Raw genomic sequence first — 24,514 nt, forward strand, 5'->3', positions numbered from 1 at the left:
AGCTAGAGATTTGGGCCTTTCTCAAGCAATGTATCTTGAAAATTAGATACCCCTCGAGTGCCACTCCTCTCTGCCAAGGGTTGTCTTCGATCCAGAATCTGCCTGCTCTTGGTTCCACTCAGTATCTTTAGGTGGATGTTTTTGGATTTTCCTCCGAGTTTAAAGTAGTTATATGAGATGAAGTCAATCCAGTGGGAGCTTACTTGGTCATTCCTTTTCTCTAACATCTCAGTCCAGGATGGACATACAGCCCCACATCACACAGTCTCTCAGGTAACCAGGTTTTATTCATTTTGTTGATCTACCACCAAGGTGTTTTCCTAGCTCTCACAATCAACAGTCACCAGTCTGTCCCTGTTCCATACTGTGGGAAAAGGGGAAAAGCAAGTGGAGGGCAAGCAGTATCAACTTTAAGTGTATGACCTTTAAGTATCACATATGCTCATATCCCAAGGGCCAATCACGTGGCCACACCTAACTACAAGGGAATATGAAAAACATGTGGTCGCTTAGGACAGTCAAAATTGGACAGGGATGGGGGCTCTATTCGTAAAAGACAGAATGACAGAATGGATGTGGGGGAACGAGAGCGGCATGTGTCATGAGTCAACCACTGTGAGAGCTAAGTTCTCATGAGAACCCCTTTTTCCAATACAGAAAAATTTAACCCCTCTCCAGGGGAAACGACTCAAAGTTCCACCCAGATTCTGAATCCAGCAGTATGTTTCAGATCTCTGGATCTTCTAAGTAGGAAGAAGGAGAGATTAGATATTAAAGAGAACAATAACTGCATGTATTTCAGACATAAATTTGATATCTCTTCTCTACCCTTCACACACATAAACAGATACAATTTTTGTGTGTTTGGCTTTGGCATAACAAAGTAGAGTCACAAGCATACCAAACAAGGGTCTACAATGTAGTATAATGAATCATAGGAATAATGCAACTTACATCAACTATACAACAGCCTCATGTAGACCAAATACAATTTTATAAAGAAGTGCAAACATGAGGATAAAGGACACTAAGAGTGATGGTAATGCTTGAAAAAGGATAAATAAAACTAAAAATGTGTGCATCTGTAGAAAGTTGATTTATACATAATATCAATATATGTATTAGAATTATAATATCAATATATGTATTTTCTCTGGTAGGCAAACATGTGATAAAGGACTGCAAATAAAGGAAAAGACATTAGTCAACTACATATTTAAAACATTTTTAAGTGGACTCAAATGATACTAAATGAGGAGTTTAATAATTAGAAAAGTTTAAATCTGTGCTGATCTAAAGGAAGCCTTCAACACGAAATATATATTGTACTTATGTGGGGCAAAATGAAAACATTTTACTGGGTTACTTTACTCAGTTTGCCTTAACCTAACTAGGTATTATCATTATATATATTTTAATTCCAAAACATCAAAGTTTTAATCACAAATTTTCTCTAATAAAGATTAAAATCAAACTACATAGATGACTTAAAAATCAGCTTTCCACACATAATTGAAAGATCTGAATTCTTTTTTTATTATTATCCCAGCAAATGTTACACTAGAGAAAATGATTGGGAAAATACAAATACAGTCATTAAAAACACAGGCTGATTATTCATATCTATTACATTCAGAAGTATGCAAAACAATTTAGTTATATTGCAAAGCTGTAATTCCTTTTCCTAACAAAGCATTATTTTATAAAACTGTAGTACTGTATTGATTCAATTTTAATACAAAATACTTATATACACAATACAATATAAAAGTAAACTGTGGTATAGTGCCTTCCACAAAGGGATATATTAAGGCGCTTTACAAACATACCAATATGTTGACTCAAATTACTTTTTGCTTTAGATTAAAACAAACAGGCTAAATAAATGTTTCACTTTAAATACCAAAGGGATTTTTGTTTATTTTTTGTATATTAAAGAAAAAATTTCTAAAGTACCTTAGGTAACAGCAGCAGCAATATCTAAAAATCCTCCCACTGTATTCTCTAATTTCTAACATATTATTAAGTCAGAATAAAACATTTCCACTCACAGTTTTGCACTTTGCAACAGCAGAAGGTAATAACTTTTTTAAAAAGTCAATCTCAAAGTGACTTCTTAGTCATACATTCTATGGTTCCTATTACAAATAAGGTAGAAAAGATACAGCAATAGGGCCTGCCTTAGGATGTCACTGGACAATACATAATAGTATCTACAGTTACATAATTATAGAACACATTTTATAAATACTATTAATATACATAAAAAGGGGGTAAGTATAAGAAAGACAGCAAGTTTTCAAATGAGTGGGAAAATGATTTTAAAAAGAAAACATGTATAACCAATGTTTTCACTCTATTTCAATTGAATGCATATAGATTTTTTATGTTGTTCTCCTATTTTTGGTCAGGAAGCACCAGATTCTATGCTAGAAGAACCAGATATAGTTTGGGAATAGGAGAGCTAATAAGTATATCCAAACTGTTAGAACTGCAGACACTAAAGGCTTGCTTTAGATAAACACAGAAAGCTCATATCGTCAGAGGAAATTTTAAAAGAACACACAATTTGTAGTGTCAACACAGATTTTGTGGGGAGAAATGGGGAGGAGACAGCACCCTAGTTTTCCTAGAACATGAAGGTAACAAAGTTGGTTCTTACGGCATTGTACCACAATCCAGAAGTAAAACAACCAAGTGGAAATTTCAATAAATCTGACTGAGAAAAGCCAAAGAGCCAGAGGGATATCTTAAAATTTGAGTAGTGAGCTAAAAATTCTTGAACTATTTTGTTTTGCACAGGATTTTATACGACTAATCAAATGTTCCATGAAGTGAAGACTGCCGACTCAGTATAGTGCCTTTTCTTACAATTCTCTAATGATTAGAAGTCCTTCAGAAATATTTCCGTATCAAGCCTGTAACAAGCCAAACATGTATTTCAATGCCCTCAAGTGTATGTTTAAAATGCCTTAGTGCCGTACCAGCGAGAGAAAGGCATTCCTAGGGATACGTTATCACATGTACAGAATTTTTCCATCACAAATTATCAGTGTTTATACAAGATGTGCTAATCTGAGTACTAACCAGTGAATTTAAAGCAAAGTTCTGAGTTTAGTGTATCAGTGTTCTTACAGGACAGAGGTCCTTAACCAAGTTTGTGACAGTTTTCAACATGTCCAGAATCCCTAAGACTGCACGCAGCATTATATGTGTGTGTGTTAATGTGCAATTTTCTGGGAAAAGAGTCTGCAACTTTCATCAGACTCTCAAAAAACCCAACGAACCCCCAAGACCCACCACTACACACAGTGGGGTATGCAGTGGTTTATAAGCTGAGCTCTGAGACAGCCACCTATGGAAAGGTGCAAGTGCGAACTAATGAATCTTCTTTGCCCTCCCCAATTCAACTGGAACAGCTTTGCCTTTACTTTCACTTACATATAGGATTTCCACTAGCTTGTTTCCATTGGTTTGAAAATCACTAAAATTACGCCTCTTCTTATCTACACATATACAATTTTGATAAAACAATTCCCTATCAGAGGATCTTAAAGGAAAGGAACTAAAATACAAATTTTACTAATGTCAGAATAGAGCCCTTTTCCCCTTCCTAAAAAATAAGCTAAATGTATTTTGGTATGAAACCACAAGTGTTCCTTAAAACCTAAACATTTTATATATATATATATATATATATATATATATATATATATATATATATAGGCATGCTGAAAAACATATTATTTAACCTTAAATTAAGTCAGGAGGATTTGAATTTTCTACTAAGACCACTATATAACTTTCTCTAATTACTAACAGACACCTTAAGAGTTAAATAATTTTTTCTGCCCATAGGTAAAATACTGCCAAATAGCCAGATTTCCTTTGCCAATAACAACTTGTATATACAGCACTGTTCTGAAAGAGGAAACATATAACATTACTGATGACATAATCAAAACTGTCACTATGCAGAAAAAGTACTTTTCTAGTGAATACCCACAAATAATTTTTCTACTTAAAGTTTCTTATGAAACTGAAAATAATCTTTCTGCTTAGGATGGTAGAAACTTAAAAAAAAAATCGAAGTAAAAATATGAAAGATCTTAGCATCCGGTATTGTAAATTTTGACTTATGGCATCTTTTTTCCCTTTTAAAACTAGAAGCAGCATTAAAAATACCAGTATAGAAAGAAAAATGGTAGTGCTTTGCTTCTTTTAAAGTCAGTAATTCTTGAGAAATAAATGCTAGAAGAGTAAATATTCCACAGAGGGGAAAAATAAGAAAGAGAAAATGCAGTATTTTTTCTTCTGATGAGCATACTGTTTCAACCCTGTATTTCTTAATTACAAGATGTAAATTATCAGATTAGCCTAAGAACACTCATCACCATAATGGCTTAATTTCTATAGCTTATTTTGTACCAAAAACCAGCATATGGGGTAAAAAAAAAAAAAAAAAAAAAAAAAAAAAAAAAAAAAATCTGTAAATGTGGGGTACATTTCATATTTGGTTAAAGCAAGATAAAACTAAAACTGTCTTTCAAAAAAATTTCAAATATTCTTGTCTTTTAAAATTATTTAGTGTATGTACAAATAGATACCAGGTTTCTCCTTTAAACAAAGCACTATTTTTTTTTTAAGTACTTTAAGTACCAAGAACTGACTATAATATTCAGTTCATAATTTATTTTCTTTATAACAATTTTTTTTTCTAAATTACTGATTAAAAAGGCTGGAATAAATTAACATTTAAAAAAGATTTTCCATAATTTAGGAACATAAAATATTGTACACAGAGCACTCATACATAGCTCTGTCACATTTGCATAATTTTACTCTCGGAGCCTCAAAAAACTCTGCGTTTCAGGTCTTTTTGCAAATCCTCATTACATTTCCTAGTGTGTTAAACATACACTAGATCACGATTTTTGATCTCTGAGCCTGTGTGTTGATCATCTTCATCTGACTGTTGCTCTGAGCCTTGTGAATTAATATATTCATATTCAATAGGCTTTGGATAATTATATGGGTAGCCATTGTCATCAAAAAACCTCCGAAAGGTAAATTCATAGAAAGCATGTTCAGGGTGCTTTCCATTTTTATACCATCCGTTGAGAGTGTCGTTTACATTTTCTTCCTCATTATCATCACTCCATAACTTATCAGGATCAACAGGATCAAAATTTGATGTATCTGTTGGGTGTGTGATTTTAGGAATGTATGAAGCAGATTGCTGTCTCAGGTCACTGGAGAAATCAATTGTTTTAAAAAATGGATGAGCTTTTATTTCATCAGCTCCATTCTTGCCTAAGCGATCTTCTGGTCCTCGGCAAAGTTTAATAATAAGATCAGAGGCTTCAGGACTCAGTTTAGCTTGAGGTGGAATGTGAAGAGATGTTTGCCAGTTGATAACCTTTAAAGAGGATTTTTTAGAAATTAGGAGGGAAGAGGTAAATAAGAAAAAAATGTCCTCCAAGTTTTATACCAAAGTCTTACCTATTTTTATCTTTAAAAATAAATTGCACAGTATTCTGCCTTCCTTACCTTTAATAATGAATGAATCGCTGATGGGAAATAACCTTTCCTCCCATTCCCTCCCCCCCAGGCAACTTATACTCATATTTTAAGACTCACTGTAAGTTTTAGCTCCCCTGTTAAGCTCTTCTACCTATGGCAGAAATGACAATTTCCATTGCGCTGTCCCGTTCCATGTGTTTACTGGTATCATAGTACAGACTTCGTGGGACCTGTTCTGTCTATGTCCTTCTACCACAGATAAAATTCCATAAGGCTATAGATCATGTTTTGTCTTTGTATTTCTTAGTGCTTGGCAAGTTGCCTGGCACATCGTTAATAGACGTTCGATAAATATTTATTCTGACTTTGAATAAACCAGAATGAGGGAGAGAGGGAGGGAGGGAGGGAGGGAGGAAGGGAAGAGAGGGAAGGATGGAAGAAAGGTAGTAGGTAATCAAGAAATATTTTTTACTATTGAGTTTCGAAAGTTCTTTTTATGGTCTAGATACAAGCCCTTTGTGGGAAATGTGTCTGCAAATGTCTCCCCCCAAGCTGAATCTTGTCTTCATTGTCTTAACTGTGTCTTCTGTATACTGAAAGTGTTAAGTTTTGATGAATTCCAGTTTCTCAACTTTTTCTTTTGTAGATCATGATTTTGGTATCATTTCTAAGAACTCTTCCCCTAACCCTAGGCCATAAAGATTTTATAGTTAAAGTATTATAGTAGTATAGTATTTATATTTTATCTCTGGATCGACAAACCATTTTGAGTTAATCTTTGTGTAGGGATGAAGTTTACATTAAGTTTCAGTACTTTCTGAATATGGCCGACCAATTATCCTACATTTGTTGAAATACTATTCTTTCTCCATTTGCACCTTTGTCAAAGATCAAATGGACATATTTGTGTGGTTCTATTTCTCTATTCTGTATCTTGTTCCATTGATCTATGTTTGTGTCCTTTTGCCAATATCACCCCGTCTAGATTACTGTAACTTCATAGTAATTCTTAAAAGTGGTTGATTCCTCTAACTCTGTTCTTCTTTTAAAACATTGTTTTCATTATTCTAGTTCCTCTGTTCACCCATATACATTTTACTTATTTACTTTTAAATGTTTGTTTGTTTGTTTGTTTGTTTATAGTGAGAGCGTGCACACATGTGCATGCGAGCAAGCAGGGGAGTGGTAGAGAGAGGGAGACAGAAAATCCCAAGCAGGCTCCATACCACCAGTGCAGAGGCCAATGCAGTGCTCGAACTCACAAACCATGAGATCATGACCTGAGCCGAAACCAAGAGACAGATGCTTAACCAACTGAGCCACCCAGGCGCCCTACCCATATACATTTTAGAATTGGCTCATCTGTACCTACAAAAATTAGGATGGAATCAAATCTATAGATTAATTTGGAGATAAGTGATAACTTTGCTATGTTGAGTCCTCCAATCTATCGACATGGGATATGGTACATGTCTCCATTTATGAAGATCTTTCTTGATTTCTTTCATCAGAGTTTGTAGCTTTCGGCATAGAGATCTTGTTCATGTTTTATTAGATTTATACCTGCATATTTCTTTTTTTTAATGTTTATATTTGAGAGAGAAAGACAGTGAATGAGTAGAGGAAGGGCAGAGAGACAGAGACAGAATCCCAAGCAGGCTCCAGGATCCAAGCTGTCAGCACAGAGCCCCAATGTGGGGCTTTAACTTACAAGTCATGAAATCGTGACCTGAGCCGAAGTCAGACGCTTAACTGACTGAGCCACCCAGGCACCACCCCCCTGTATATTTCAATTGGAGGAAACTTCTATGAATGGTACTGCTTTTATTTTTTTAATGTTTATTTATTTTTAATGTTTAATATTTATTTTTGAGAGAGGTGGGGAGAATGAGAGCAAGCACAAGCAGGGAAGGGGCAGAGAGAGAGGGAGAGATACAGAATCTGAAGTAGGCTCCAGGCTCTGAACTGTCAGCACAGAGCCCGACACAGGGCTCAAATCCATGAACCATGAGATCATGACTTCAGCTGAAGTCAGATGCTTAACTGACCAAGCCACCCAGGCACCCCTGAATGGGACTGCTTTTAAATTTCAGTTTCTGGTCATTTATTGCTTAAATATAGAAATACAATAGATTTTTATGTATTACCCTTATAAGTCTACAACCCTGCTAAACTCACTTATTATTTCTATGAGTTTTTTCATAAATTCCCTGGATTTTCTATATAGAAAGTTATGTTGTCATCTCTGAATAGGCTAAGTTTTTATTTCTTTCTAATCTGTATGCCTTTTATTTCTTTTGTTGTTGTATTACCCTGGCTAAGATTTCTAGAACTATGTCTAATAAGACTGGTAAAAACACACATCTTTGCTATGTTCTTGATTTTGAGGAGAAAGCATTCAGTTTTTCACACGCGCCTGCACACACGCGCGCGCGCACACACACATATATATATATATATATGCATATAGTTTCATATACATATATATTAAAATGAAGAGGAAATAAAGACACTTTCAGACAAACTAATTTGAATCAAACCTAAGAGAATGCATTATCAACACCCCTATACTTAAAAGAAATTTTACAGGAAGTTTTAAATATATTAAAAAAATTTTTTTAATGTTTATTTATATTTGAGAGAAAGAGAGAAACAGAGAAAGAGAGTAAGCAGGGGAGGGGCAGAGAGAGACAGATATACAGAATATGAGCTGTCAGCACAGAGCCCGACCTGGGGCTCAAACTCACAAACCACAAGATCATGACCTCAGCTCAAGTTGGACGCTTAACTGACTGAGCCACCCAGGCACCCCAAGAAGTTTTAAATATATTAAATGCAACGAAAGAAGTAGTTACAACTCAGGGGGAACATCATAGAAGAGATACCTTAAGAATGATTAAGAATGAGTTAGTTCAGGAGTTAAGCAGGTTTAAGAAAGTAGGGAGAGTTGTGGAAGATGGGAAAGAAAGAAAGAAGAACATTCCAGACAGAGGGAATGGTATGAACAGGGAAGGGAGTATAAATTTGGACTTTAATCCATGGACATGAGAACCACTGAAGGGTTTTTAATGGGACTGTTTATGACCAAAATTGTGGGCAGCTTTTCATTTAAGTGCCAGAGGTAATTTCAAGTGGAGATACAGATATTTGTTTGTTGTTTGGGGGTAAACTATGCATGGAAGGAAACAAAGCCAGGAGCCAGAAGGTGACAAAAAGTAAATTAGAATAAATCTGCACATAGTACTAAAGACTTCCATGAGAATGGAATGAGTATACAAGCACATGAGTGACAGTGTGATGACAGTGGGCTGACTGACACTAGAGTTCACTCCTGGAATTTCAGTGACTTCCTCTAACCTTACCAATTCATTCATTTTTCTTTTTTTTAAAGTAAACTCTACCCCCAAGGTGGGGCTCGAACTCATGACCCCAAGATCGAGAGTCACTCTACTGACTGAGCCAGCCAGGTGCCTCCTTACAAGTTCATTCTTTTTTTTTTTTTTAAATAAGGTTTTGTTGTTGTTGTTTGAGAAAGAGAGAGGGAAGGGGAGAGAGAGAATCTCAAGCAAGCTCCATGCTCAGTGCGGAGCCTGATGCAGGGCTCGATCTCATGACCCTGGGATCATGACCTGGGCCAAAATCAAGAGTCAGATGCTCAACCAACTAAGCACCCACGTGCCCCACCTTACAAATTCATTCTTAAATTCCAGAATAAGATGTTCTAAATAAAGGATTGCTAAAAGTCTATGATACAGGGACTCTGACAAGTCTTTGGTATAGATGCTATATCTTACCTTCATTTGTGTTTCTAATGGTGTTTGTGCCAAGAAAGGAGGTTGACCCACCAACATTTCAAAAAGAATTACACCAACACTCCACCAATCACATAACTGTGTATAGCCTAAAATAAGATACCAAAGTTATAGTTATTCAGAAACTTTTTAAAAAGTGCTCAGAATACAATCAAAATATTAAATCACCAAAATGCTGTATAATTAAAATTTTTATTATAAACCTGAAAAATAAGCCACATGTTAATTAATGTAAATTTCAGCTGGTCTAAAGGCCTATTGAGATTATCACAAAACTAATGTTTTTACCTGTTCGTAACAACACTTCAGGTGCAATATAATTGGGTGTCCCAACCAACGAATGTGCAAGACACCGCTGGTGTTGGCGTGCAGCTCTCCGCTCCAATGGCTTCAATCTATCTCCACATCGACAGTTAGAAGGGTCACCCCATTCATTACTGAAATCCATACTATCTTGCCGTGGATGGTCACCTATGTAGTAAGTACGTAAATAATAAATAAATAAATAAATAAAAGCAACGAGAACAAGAGTGAGCCTAAAGACTGTTTAATCTTTTGACATCATGGTTTAGAGTTAACAGTACTCTTCCCTTGAGACAAAATAAGACACAATGTATACCATATCACTGATGGTGTTTATTACTAACTACAGCCTGTGCTCCGAGATACTAATAGGACAAGTGTTACTCTAAGAAAAATTAGTATAAGTTTCAGTAATTTACTCAATGTTAAGTGATGATAATTAAAGTCATGAGTTCGTAGGATCAGGAATTTGTTATGCAGACTGCTTCCCCTTACTATTCTGAACAAAGTTTCAAACAAATGAGATCAGTGTTTGTTCATTCAATAAATGACAACAACAAATAAGACAGGGATCTTCTTTCAGGTAGCTTCTCTGTATTGGACAAACACAACAAACATATATATATATGTGTATATATATATATATATATATATATATCGATATACATATATAGTGATGCATATATATGATACATATAAAAATATATATATAAAAATAGTGATGCATCCCATTCAAAGAATCAACGTGAGGTAATATGACAAATGTACTAGGGTGGCTCAGGAAGATGAACTGAGGTGACATTTGTAAAAACCAGAGGGACTCAACCATTTGAAAACCAGGGCAAGACATTCCACAGAGAAACAACAGTAACAAGAGAGAAGACCAGTGGGGCTGGTAAATTAGGAGAGAATGGTGGACAATAGGAGTGGGAGCCGGTGCACCTGGGTTTAATAAGCAAAAGAAGTGGTTTGCCTTTTACTGCAAATGCAGTGGGAAGATACCAGAGAGTTTGAAGAGAACGACAAGATCTGATTTATGTTTCAAAAAGAAAACACTAACTGCCATGTAGAGCACCAACTGTAGGGAGGACAAGCGTGAGGAGTGACCAGTTCAGAGGCTACCCTGACAGTAACAGTGGAGATGTAGAAAAGTGAACAGATCAAGGGTATTTTTAGAGGTTGAATAAACAGGATTTATTGATGGATTAGATGTAGACGGTGTGGGGAAAAAAGAATCAAGGATAACTAAGTGGGTGGTGGTAGTGCAATTTACTAACATGGGGAAGACTGGAGGGGGAGAAATTGAGAGTTGTTTATTGGCAATGTGAAGTTTAAAAGGCCTATTAGACACACACGTGAACGGGAGGGGCAATTTCTAGAGAGAGAGATTTCAAAGTCACTGGAATGAAATGGCATTTAAAGCCATGACTGGATGAAATCACCTAGAAAAATACAGCTCATATTTAAACTGACTGTAATAATCATCTAGGCAGGGTGCCTGGCTGGCTCAGTCAGTAGAGCATACAACTCTTGATCTCAGGGTCACGAATTCAAGCCCCACACTGGGCATGGCACCTACTCAAAAAAGTAAAAAAATAAAAAGCAAACTTTAAAAAAATAAAGTACAATTTCCCCCCTCCAGTGAAGATTTTAAATCAGAAGACTGGAATAGAGCCCACGAATCATATTTTTAAGAAGAACCCCAAATATTTAGGGTGACTCTGAGGAGACAGGTTCAAGTGTCTCAGTTCTATCCACTTACTGTCAATCTACTTGGGTTCACAGAAACACAGGAGGCTAATACTTACCTGAGAAGATTGCTGTGACCCTTAAATTAGAATATATGTAAAGAACCTGGTCATATTAAGTATTCAAGAATTGTTAGATCGACTTACACTTCCATTAGCGCTTTGAAGGGATCTTGGTGAGCAGTGTAGTGTAGTAGAAATAACATGGGCCCTGTAATCAGACAAACCTGGGTTCAAAGCCTAGCCCCTACACTTCTTTTCTGTCTGACCTTGGGCAAATTGCTTCATCTAAGCCTCAGTTTCTTTATCCTGCCTCACAGTGATGTGAGATTGAACAAAATCATGTACATAGAGTGTTTAAGGTTAAATAAGTTGCATAATAGTCATACCACGGAATCCTAAATAGTACTGAAAATACATGTCATATGCAATAACACAGATCAACCTCAAATACATAAAAGAAGTGAACATAGAAGAATACATATAGAATGATTACATTGAAATAAAGTTCAAGAGTAGGCAAAATAAAATAACATTGTTTAGGGTTATAAACATTGGGAAAAGTATAGGGAAAAGTAAAGAACTGTGATTACGAAGTTCTGAAATAATGGTTAGTTCTGTGGAAGAAAAAGGGGAAGCAATCGTTTAAGGGCTTCAGAAGCATTGACAATCTAGTTTTTAAGCTGAATGGTGGGTATGGGGCTTCATTTAAAAATTCTGGGGGACGCCCGGGTGGCTCAGTTGGTTAAGTGTCTGACTCTTGATTTCGGCTCAATTGTGAGGTCCCACCGAGCATGGAACCTGCTTGGGATTTTTCTCATTATTTATTTCTAAATAATGATATTTAGAAATAATCTAACACATTCTTTCATTTTATAAGTCTTGGTGTCTAAAGGATTCACTCACATTTATCCAATAGTCAAGACTGAAACCAGGACTTATGGCTTCCATCCAGTGAGAATACCTTATATCTTATTACATTTACAAGTCATATTAATATGTACAAATTTTATGGTTTTACTCACCACTCTGATAGTACTTAGAATCATGTGTCCATCTGAAGCCAGTGCAGAGGCCGAAGTCAGTCAATTTAATATGACCATCACGATCAATCAAAATATTATCAGGTTTAATATCTCTATGAATAAAACCCATTTTATGAACACTTTCAACGGCACAGGTAAGTTCTGCTATGTAGAATCGTGCCAGATTTTCTGGAAAGATGCCCATTCTAATTAATAGGCTCATCATATCACCCCCAGGAATATAGTCCATTACAAAGTATAAATTGTCCTTATCTTGGAATGAATAATATAGACGAACTACCCATTCATTGTCAGCTTCGGCCAGGATATCTCTCTCAGCTTTAACATGAGCGACTTGATTTCGAAGCAGAACATCTTTCTTTCGAAGAGTTTTTGTTGCATACAAAGCCTTAGTATCTACTTTTCTTGCTAGACAGACTTCACCAAATGCTCCTATTCCTAGTGTCTTTATCTTCACAAACATAGACTTGTCCATTTTAGCCCTCTTAAGACGGATATAATTAGACTCTTTTTGGCAAAGCATCTTTCTCATTTGATCCTGGGCATCTTGAGATAGTCCAACCTAGGCAAATAAACTAAAGGTTAAATGAGGAATTAGCTTCTATACCAAATATTAAAAAATAGTTCGGAAAAATTCAGGCATATATTTAAAGGTTAAATGCATAATAATTTTTAATGAAGCATGTTAGAAATCTAGAATATACTTCAGAGAAAATTAATTAACACAAGTGCAGCTTAAGGGATAGTTAACAGGATATACAAAGGTGAGTTTTTTTTTTATGCAGATTCTGCCGTGGAGAGCAAGATGATACCAACGGTCAGCTTCCTACTGTTTTCTAATGCACCCCAACAAAGTTCCCAATGTGCAACAACCAAACATCTGTTAACATGCATCCTCATCCATCTCCCCATGCATATTCACCCCAAATTATGTGATCAGACTACCTTTATTATATATGCTTCTCTTGTGGAATGCCTACAATTAAAATATTCTTCCTCTTTTCTTTCATGAAAAGAAATTCTTCCCTCCAGATTCATTTATTCTAAAAAACTGATGTATTAAGAACAAAAGAATGTCTTCTCTAACTTAACCACTCATTCACAGCCCATCTTTCTTTTATTTTTCTCAGGCACTAGAGGAAGGGTAGGTAGGGTGCACAGCCACCACTAACACAAAATGCAAAAGGTTTCTCCTACCGCATTTAAAAAGGACAACTTGTTTGATTACAAGGTATCCTTTCGGTATTTTGGAACATTTCAAAGAATAGTCAATGTGACTTATGAAGACACCAAAAAACAGATTAAAAACAAAAGCCAACTTCTGAGTAGACATGGACTACCTGGATTTAGAAGGAAGTTTATTTTTGGCTAGTTCAATAAGAAACTAATTTAAGGGTTAAAATAGAATAGGAATGTAAGAAGTAGAGTCTAATTCTAGAAATGCAAGCCTAATTAGAATATAGCAACCTCATGCTTCTGTTAGGGTGTGCACATTTGCATGCAGTATCTTTTAAGAAGGGTGGCATGCCAGACTTAGTGTAGAACTGTTTCTCTTAAAATCTTACTTGCCTACACAGTAATGGAGGCTACAGAAGTCAGCAAAGCTTCCAACACCATAAAAGTTTAAATCAGCTATTAGTGAAAGTGAAGAGGAAAAAGGAAAAATAAACTAAGAAAATACATACAGACAGACTTAGTAAGAAATCCTAAGAGCTAAAATATGGATGGGTCATACAGATTATCATGGTGTTTCTCATCTAAGAAAATTCAATTTATAGCAGGAATAACAATACTGTGAAATCAGATTTAGACAAATCATTTTAAAAGAATGGCTCTCGTGACGCCTGGGTGGCTCAGTTGGTTAAGCGTCAGGTCATGATCTCACGGTTCGTGGGTTTGAGCCCGGGTGTCAGGCTCTGTGCTAACAGCTCAGAGCCTGGAGCCTGCTTGGGATTCTGTGTCTCCCTCTCTCTCTGCCCCTTCCCTACTCGCACTCTGTCTCTCTCTCAAAAATAAATAAAACATTTAAAAAAAAATTAAATTTAAAAGAATGGCCCTCAAATTATGTGAGGAAGTTTCATCACAAATTTAAGCCTCTTGGATTCTGAGTGAAAGTTAAATTTGTTTGAACTGTAAAATGTGACAAAAATAGTAACAATGATAGTATCACCATAATATCCAGTGAAGATAATGTACATAGAATCAAAACAGACTAATTTAAAATGAGTGAGCACTTATTCTTGATCTCCCTTTTAGTGGTTTAATAATTTCAGCATATTTTTCTAGTACATTATAAAAAAAATGAAATTAGATGAGGAAATAACTGAAGAGATAAGTCTTTGATACTTTTTAATAAGACCAACCAAATGAATAAACCTGACGAATAAGGTCCCAAAACTACTATAAGTAAAAAAAAAAAAGTTTCATATCAAGAGATGTACCCAGATATTTCTAGCTAGTTTAAACAGTTGTAAGAAAATGTATACAACTTAGAAAATAACCTTTGCAAAAAGAAAGAAAAGAACCTTTGCTATTTCCATAAAAAGGGATTATGTACACCTAAATAGCACTCCATAAAGTATATTTTTCTTAATTTATTAGAACTTTATTACAGGAAATGGAGTAAATTTTGAAATACTAAAATAAAATGGTATAATCAAAAGTACATTAAAGTTTACTGACTTTAAATAATTGATAATGTACTTAGCTATAAAAAGAAGGAAAAAACACTGGACTGATATTTAAAAATAAACACTAAGCAAACAGATGATCAAGTATAAAAATCTGCATTTTAAAAGGTTTTACCCGCATCATTTCATTCTCTAACTGTTTTTTCCGATGTAGCCGTTGCTGATGAGATTTGAGTACGTTTTCTACATGTTGCTCCATAAAGAATTTAAATGCCTGAGGAGAGTAACTTTGAATACGAGATTCCCTTCGCTCTTCATCTTTCTTGTTTTTCCTAACAGTGATGGGTGAAGTTGTAATCTGTTTCTTTTCTTTATCCCCACCATCCATATTTTCGTAACTTTTTTCACTCTCATCTTCCTTGGGCAAGCTGGGCTGATCCTCTTTGCTAGATTTACTGATTGATTCATATGGGGGAACAGATGGGTTTGGGTGTAGCAGATGTTTTGGGTAAGGTGGAGGTGGGCCTTGATAATTTGGAGCCTCAGCAACAGGAGGCATAACAGTCATATTTGAAGTGGTACCCTCAGAAAAAGGACTAGGTTGAACCGTTTGAATTGGCTGGGGTATCCAAGAAGGGTGTGTAGGTGCTAACGCAGTCTGTAGCTCTGGTTTTAATACACGTATACTTTTCACAGGCTGTTGAATAGGAGCTGGTGTAATTGCAGTGACTGTTGTAGCTGAGGGCTGAGAATTAGCAGAATGACTCGTTCTATTTCCTAACGGGTTATTAAAGGAATTTGACCTCACTGGTATGTTAGGTTGCCATGTGGGGATTTCATGCCCACTGCTTGGGGATGACTGGGCTGGAGCAGAAGATGACTGAGGCCACGTTGTTTGCAGTCCAGGTGCATTAATGTTATAAAGTTCCATGTTATGACTGTTTCTGTTTGGCACCATCATAGATTGGGGAATATTTCCATTTGTATATGATGAAGGGGCAGCAGATCCCCCTGTTTGTAAAGCAGAAGAGCTCTGTCCATTAGTTGGGGTCAGAGGATACGGAGGGGGCGGCTGCCGATTCACAGTGCCAGCAGGGACATTTTGGTGTATCATAAAATCAGTTTGACCGCTACCATTCTGAATTCCAGGTCTTCCTGGTGGAAAGTTAAATTTGTTGGAACTCTGCATGATGATAGGTTGTCTGCCAACAGGAACAGAACTAATGCCTCTCTGTCCCTGATTAGGAGGATTCATTGGGGACGTGTTCAGAGGCGGTGGAGGATAGCCCTCCTGCCAGGCTCCAGGTGGAACTGGAGAGATTCGGGAAATTACATATTCCATGTTTCCGGAATAGCGCTTTGTTTGAGAGTTTGGTTCCCACGAGGGAGGAGGTGGAGTTGTACCTCTTGGAGGGGGAGTCTGGCCTCTGGGAGGTGGGGGAGGAGTGACACTCCTTACTTGAGGAGGTGGTGGGGGGTTCACCCTCTGTCCGTTGCTTGGGTGGGCTTGAGCAAATGCTGTTATACCAGATCCTGACAAAGGTCTTCCTACATCTGTCTGCGAGTTGGGACTTTCGGAACGATAGGCCACGCTTTCTCCTAGCGGTGGGCCATGTCTCTGAGGAACTAAGGATTCTTTGGAACCTTTCCAGCTTTGTTTGCGGTTAACTGGTTGTTGCACACTCCCTATGGTCATAAAACAGAGAGAAAAAAAAAAAGCAGGTTTTTAACATCTTATTTTTAAAAAATTAAGTTTGGAATTCTGACACAGCTAAATGGTAACTCTCTTTCAAGAATTATAAAAATCAAAGTTTAGTACAGTAGTATTATTTTACCTTTCAAATTTTACTTATTTTGACTAGGTAATACATTTTCATGGCTAAAAATTCTAGAAGTACAAAAGAATACCCACGTCTGTCCCTTAGCCAACCAGCTTCCTTTCTTGAAGGTAACCATTATCATTAGTAAGATATTTTAGGGATACACAAGTAAATAGCATACTTCCTATTTATATTATTATGCCTACCCTTCTTCTTAAAATGTTGAAGATTCTGTATATAAAATGTTTTCTTACTTTTAAAAAATGTCACCACAGTGTTTCACTGTATGGATATACCCAAATTTATTTAATCAGTTTTCCTACTGAAGAATATTAAGGTTGTTTCTAGTCTTTTGCTATACAAAAAAAAAAAAAAAAAAAGGCATCGAAAAATTTTGTGCAGATATCATTTCATATATATGTTAGGTAGATAAATTATCAGAAGTGGCATTATTGAGCCAAAGTTTTGTCCATTTAAAATTTTAACAGATACAACTACTTTTAAATATATTTCTAAGACACCAGGGGGTAACTAGCTGAACACTAAATATAGATTTTACAGAGTTTCTCTTTACTAAAATTTCCAAATAAATGAAATAGGCAAGAAAATATATGATACTCATACCCGGCCCCCAAATGAAGTTTTTAAAATAGTCTGGATACTTGGAAAAGATCTTTAATACATTTAAAAATATATAAAATACATTTGTATAAAATATATAGAAATAATACATTACAGAAAGATTAAGTATTTCAGTGTAAAGATGAAACCATACAAGCACTAAGAAAAAAACAAGTGAACATCCATTAATATTGGGGTACCTCTTTTGTACCTCTTGGGAAGGTCTTCCCAGGTAGGACAAGGGTAGAGAACATACAGTAAAGACTGACAGATCTAAATACATAAAACATTTAACAACATTCAAAACAAAATAAGAAACATCTACAAATCTGAAAGGTCAATATCATCCTGGGAGAAAATATATTTAATAACACATATGAGAAAAAAAAGGTAAATGTTCAGAATGTACAGTTTAGGGGCACCTGGTGGCTCAGTGGGTTAAGCCTCTGGCTCTGGATTTGGGCTCAGGTCATGATCTCACAGTTTGTGGGATCAAACCCCACATCAGGTTCCATGCTGACAGCAAGGAGCCTGTTTGTGATTCTCTCTCTCCCTCTCTCTTTTCCCCTCCCCCACTCTCTCTCTTTCTCAAAATAAACATTAAAAAAAATGTACAGTGTAACAGTCTATTTCAGCTAGACTGGGCAGCATACTGGGTCTATGACTTGAGGAAAATCACCACTCTGGGCAACCTAGGCAAGTCCTCTGGCCTCCAAGCTCAGTCGCACCTTCCTCAGAGAGTCACCTGAGGCTAAAGACAACATGTATTCACTCCGCCGGCTTTTACCAGTTAAATCAGAAGTCTCCGCAACCTTCAAGTACACTGCCATCTCTGTTCTGCACCTCCCATAAAGCTCTCTGTGTTCTCCCACTTCCCAAACCCTCCCACTATTGCCCTCCAACAAATGCTCCTATATCATAACCTCTGCCCCAAGCTTTCCCACCACCTCCTTAAAGTTGGTTATCTTCTGCTGACATTACTTTCTTTTCGGTCCTTTGCAATTAACAGGTTTTCTTTAAAAAATGAACTGAGCTAAAGATGGGATTCTACCTCTTATTATTCCTTCACACTCTTTGGACGCTCATGCTATCTGGGTGGCCACGTTCATTCCTCTCACTTAACGAACTCCTACTTGTTCATCCTCATTCACCCATAGTTTTGACACCTGGTCTACCCTAAGCCCTGCCATCATTCTGTAACTTCAGCATCCACAAGGACGGACCATCCATCACCCTCACCTCTCAGTTCCTTGGTCTCCTCCCCTCGACTCTACCTCAAGTATCATTCCTAAGATAACATTTCTAATTTTGATATCATCCATATCTGCTTTTTTTAAAATCACTTCTTTGAGGTTTATACTCTTGGACCACAACTCTCCTTTCCTATTTAACTACTACTACAAGCATTCTTCAACCCCATTAAGACCTCCATATTAATCCCTACTTCATTAATCGTCTGCTTTCTTTGTGATACACTTTGGCTATTTTGTTTTCATTATTTTTTTAAGTTTATTTATTTTTGTGCATGTGAGAGTTGAAAGACAGGATCTGAAGTGGGCTCTGTGCTGACATCAGAGAGCCGTATCCAGGGCTCGAACCTATGAACTGTGAGATCATGACCTAAGCCAAAGTTGGACACTTAACTGAATGAGCCACTCAGGCACCCCCACTTTATCTAATTTAAATCCATGGTCCACTACTTCTTACTTTCCTCTGTATTCCCTTTTCTCTTCTCATTTCTATTCATTCATTAAATTTTTATTGAGCATCTAATTAATCTAAGTACAGTGGTGAACAAATAATATCCCTGGCCCCATGGAACTTCCATTCTTGGGGGAGAAGACTGACAATGATAACAAACAAATAAATAAACAAGGTAGGGGTGCCTGGGTGGCTGAGTCAGTTAAGCTTCTGACTCTTGGTTTCAGCTCAGGTCATGATCTCACAGTTTTGTGAGTTCAAGCCCCACATCAGGCTCTGAGCTGGCAGTGTCTCCCTCTGCCCCTTCCCCACTCACACTGTCTCTGTCTCTCTCAAAATAAATAAATAAACAAAAAATAAATAAACAAGGTAATATCTGTGTATTGATAAATCCAATGAAGGAACCATAAATGGTGTCAAATGATAGAGAGTAACAGGACAGAAAGGGATGACATTCAGAACAGAAAAGGCTCCACCAAGCAGATGAATTAAGAGTAGGCAAAAGTCCTCAACTGGGAGCTTGGTATTTTCCAAGAACAAAAAGAAACCCAGTATGACTGGAGAGAAGTAAATGAAGGGAAGTGGGGTACTGGATAAAGTCTGAGAACATCAAGGCCATCAAGAGGTGTCTGGAAGGAATGAAACGCCACTAAAGGCAGAGGAGGAATATGCTCTGATTAAGAACTTAAATTATAAATTACACTTTTATCAACATTCTGAACTCCCTTTATCGATCTTATTTGTACCTGTTTAGAACTCTACTCACAGATGATTCCAGTTACCCACTTTTTTCTCACACCTGCCAGAAAAGGTGGAGTAAAGTGCAGATTGATTCCACTATAAATTCAATGATCAGCATCATCAAATGGCTTTAGCACCGTCAGGAAATTCTACTGATTCTTTTGGTCTCCACTACAACTCTCCCCTGTTCTGAGTCTCCTCAAATCACCTGTCCCATTCCTCACACACCACTCCAGACACATGACCTGATTTTACACTTCAGAGAAAGCTGAAGGCATCAGAAAGGAACTCCTTATCTTCCCTACATCCCCTAAGCCTGTTTGTTCTCATTAAAGCAAAATGGTTGTTTCTCTTCCTCTGTAATATGCTAACAATCTAGGGAGGGGCAGTGAGAGAGGGGGACAGAGGATGTGAAGTGGGCTCTGCACTGACAGCAGCAAGCCTGATGTGGGGTTGAGCTCACCAACTGCAAGATCATGACCTGAGCCAAAGCTGGACAATCAACCAAATGAGCCACCCAGGTGCCCCGAGAGTTGATACACTGAAATGATTCTAAAACAATACTATTAAGAAATGAGAAAAAAAAATGTCTGATTAATCACCTGGTTTCAAGCTGGCATTGAGAGGTCTGGCAGCTGCTGCAGCCATCTGTTCCCGGCGAGGATCTTGGTAACTCATTTTACTAATGAATTCAATTGCTGCCTCTATACTTCTGTTGTTAGTTTTCTGAAGAGCTTGTATAACCATATCCTGGTATGAAGTTTAAAAAAAAAGACACAAAGTTTGAATCTGATAATTAATTAAGAGGCAAAGAGCACTATGAACTCCACCAGAGAAATTCAAAATTAGGAATAACAGGGCCCCAAACCATATGAATGTCCTGTTTGTAAAACTACTACAAACACCCATACAATCTCAAAGTAAAAAAGAAAATAAATCTTCAAATCTTTCACATGTTTAATATTTTCACCTTTATGTAACATATTAAAATTTCTGGGGCAATCACAGCAACATAACTGATTATTTCCCATTCTTAATTTCATCCTTACACAAAGAAGACTGTCAGATTGTTAAAAACGTATCAAACAAAATACTGGAAGCCACTCTTTTGTATCATTAAAGTATTTTAGTAATCACCTCTGTCACTGTCTTTACTAGTAAAAGAGCTAGTTTTTGCTTCTATCCTTAGAGCTTCCATTTTTAGAGAACCTTATTTACAAGGACATATATCTAGAACAAATGGTAGAAAAAACACTTAGACTGCATATAATTATGTGATGAAGACTTTAGGAAGCTGCATGGTATGATGAAAAAGCAGAGAGTTTGGAACTAAACAAGTGAGTTTGCGTTCCAGCAGCCTCACATTACTATGCTTTTGTTTTTTATGATTAGAAGCAAAAATACATTCCAGTGATTGCGTGGCCCACTTTAGAACTGTATCAACTTTGGAAAATTATTGAACATTTCAAAGCTCAATTTCATCTGCAATACACTCACAGTGTTGATGGGAGGACTAAATAAGAAAACACGTAGGGTGCCTGGGTAGCTCAGTTGTTGAACTTCCAACTTTGGTTCAGGTCATGAACTCACAATTGGTGAGTTCGAGCCCCACATTGGGCTAGCTGCTGTCAGCGCAGAGCCTGCTTTGGATTCTCTACCCCTCCCTTGCTTGTGCTCTTTCTCTCTCAAAAGATAACTAAACATTAAAAAAAAAAAAAAAAAAAAAGAAGGGCAACTAGGGGGTGGTTCAGTCAGTTAAAGCATCCGACTTCAGCTCAGGTCATGATCTCACAGTTCGTGGGTTCGAGCCCCACATCAGGCTCTGTGCTGACAGCTCAGAGCCTGGAGCCTGTTTCGGATTCTGTGTCGCCCTCTCTCTCTGCCCCACCCCCACTGTGATCGGTCTCTGTCTTTCAGAAATGAATAAACATTAAAAATATAACATTTTAAAAAAAGAAGAAGAAAACCTGTAAAAGCACATAAGCACAGGGACTGGAGATCAGATATGGGTTGTCCTCCTGCCCTGCTCCTTGCCCTTTGCATGTAAACCTAAATTATACACTAACATGCACAAAATATATGGACAGGCTTTTTTCAAGAGGGAGGCACATATTTACTTATCATAGAGGAGCTAGTATTTCAAACAATATTTTAAAGTGAGAAATGGCTTAGTAAGACTAATGGGTGAACAGACTGCTGACAGACAACCCTCCTAATGAAACGACTAGGGTGAGACCAACCAAAAAAAAAAAGGTTGTGGCAGAGACTTGCTGCCTACTCAAGATCCATTTTCCCTTTCTTGGAAAAAGTTACTGATTTTGTTGGAAGAAGTCTTCCTTATAGCTACAGTGGCCACATGACAATTCTGACAATGAAACAAAAACAAGGATTTGTGGAAGAGTGTTGCTATCCCTGATTTTAGGTACTGGTACTTCCTGTATCCTGTTTTGTAGATAATAGATACGACATCTGTGCTAGAGCATGATGCCACCAACAAGGAAAATTCAAGAAACTCTTAAGAATCTTATGTTCTGACATCTTCAAGAGACTGAACCAATACTAGCTATATAAACTGAGTCACTATTTTGTTTAAATCATTACTATTTGGATTTTTGTTAAAAGCAACCAAACTCAATCCTTAACTGATACAAAAGTTACAGTGTGATCACATTTTATGCCAATCAGACTTCTGCAATTTTGTAGTGAGACACAAAAGAATTAATAAGTTTCACTTTGTGTACAACTTTAATACAAATCACCCCGGATTAAAAATCAGTAGGGAGTGCTTAACTTCTAGCTAAGCCATACACAAAAATAGATTCAAAATGGATGAAAGACCTAAATGTGAGCCAGGAAACCATAAAAATCTTAGCACAGGCAGCAACCTCTTTGACCTCTGCTGGAGCGACTTCTTACTAGACACGTTGCCATTGCCAGAGGCAAGGGATATAAAAGTCAATATGAACTATAGGGACTTCATCAAGATAAAAGGCTTCTGCACAGCAAAGGAAACAATCAACAAAACTAAAAGGCAGCCCACAGAAGGGGAGAAGATATTTACAAATGACGTATCTGATAAAGGGTTAGTATCCACAATCTAGATCAACTCAACACCCCAAAAAACCCACAAATAATCCAGTGAAGAAATGGGCAAAAGACATGAATAGCCACTTTTCCAAAGAAGACATCCAGATAGCTAACAGAAACATGAAACAATGCTCAATAGCTCATCATCAGGGAAATACAAATCAAAACCACAATGAGATACCACCTCACACCTGTCACAATGGTTAATATTAACAACACAAGAAACAACAGGTGTTGGTAAGGATGTGGAGAAAGAGGAACCCTCTTGCATTGTTAGCGGGAATGCAACTGGGGCAGTCACTCTAGAGAACAGTATGGAAATTCTTAGGGACACCTGGGTGGCTCAGTCGGTTAAGTGTCGGACTTTGGCTCAGGTCATGATCTTGCAGTCCATAAGTTTGAGCCCCACATTGGGCTGTGTGCTGACAGCTCAAAGCCTGAAGCCTGCTTCAGATTCTGTCTCCCTCTCTCTCTGCCCCTCCCCTGCTCACTCGCTCTCAAAATAAATAAACATTAAAAAGAAAGGAAGAAAAACAGTATGAAAGTTCCTCAAGTTAAAAATAGAATTACCTTATGATCCAGGAATTGCACTACTAGATATTTACATAAAGGATACAAAAATACAGATTCAAAATGCACCCCAATGTTTATAGCAGAATTATCAACAACAGTCAAACTATGGAGAGGGCCCAAATGTCCACCAACTGATGAATGGATAAAGAAGATATGGTATATGTATACAACAGAATATTACTCAGCCACCAAAAAGAATGAAATCTTGCCATTTGCAAGCACATGGATGGAACTAGAGTATATTATGCCAGGCAAAATAAGTCAGTCAGAGAAATGACTTAAATACCAGAGAAAGACAAATACCATATGATTTCACTCATACATGGAATTTTAGAAACAAAACAGATAAACATATGGGAGGGGAGAAAAAAAGAGAGAGAGAAGGAAACAAACCATAAGAGACTCCCCCCCCCCCCCCCCCCATAAGAGATTCTTAAAGACAGAGAACAAACCCAAGGATTGATGGAGGGAGATGGGTGGGGGATAGACTAGATGGGTGATGAAGGAGGGCACTTGTTAGGATGAGCACTGGGTGTTGCATGTAAGTAATGAATCCCTGAATTCTACCCCTGAAACCAACATTGCACTGCATGTTAACTAATTAGAATTTAAATAAAAATTTGCAAAGAAAAATAAATCCACCAACTGATGAATGGATAAAGAAGTTGTGGTTTCTATATACAATGGAATACTACTTGGCAATGAGAAAGAATGAAATCTGGCCATTTGTAGCAATGGGGATGGAACTGGAGAGTGTTATGCTAAGTGAAATAAGTCAGGCAGAGAAAGACAGATACCATATGTTTTCACTCTTATGTGGATCCTGAGAAACTTAACAGAAGACCATGGGGGAGGAGAAGAGGGAAAAAAAAAGTTACAGAGAGGGAGGGAGGCAAACCATAAGAGACT

At 37.0% G+C, this 24,514-nt stretch overlaps 1 protein-coding gene across 2 annotated transcripts in view; it reads right to left on the reverse strand.

Moving 5' to 3' along the window:
• Nucleotides 1-1,512: 1,512 nt before the first annotated feature.
• LATS1 (large tumor suppressor kinase 1) overlaps nt 1,513-24,514 on the reverse strand; it is a 32,895-nt gene continuing 9,893 nt past the window's right edge. Inside the window, exons 2-7 of one of the 2 annotated variants that reach the window (XM_043592588.1) lie at nt 20,548-20,695; nt 15,238-16,748; nt 12,412-12,994; nt 9,624-9,806; nt 9,318-9,424; nt 1,513-5,419 (exon numbers count right to left, since the gene is read on the reverse strand). In XM_043592588.1, coding sequence (XP_043448523.1) covers nt 4,910-5,419; nt 9,318-9,424; nt 9,624-9,806; nt 12,412-12,994; nt 15,238-16,748; nt 20,548-20,695 — 3,042 coding nt within the window. In that variant the 3' untranslated portion in view covers nt 1,513-4,909. Of the gene's footprint in view, nt 5,420-9,317; nt 9,425-9,623; nt 9,807-12,411; nt 12,995-14,001; nt 14,065-15,237; nt 16,749-20,547; nt 20,696-24,514 lie in introns of those variants that run through there. The other variant, XR_006299079.1, reaches the window with a different exon arrangement.

The sequence above is a fragment of the Prionailurus bengalensis genome, chromosome B2, assembly GCF_016509475.1.
Source record: "Prionailurus bengalensis isolate Pbe53 chromosome B2, Fcat_Pben_1.1_paternal_pri, whole genome shotgun sequence".
NCBI classification, from domain to species: domain Eukaryota; kingdom Metazoa; phylum Chordata; class Mammalia; order Carnivora; family Felidae; genus Prionailurus; species Prionailurus bengalensis.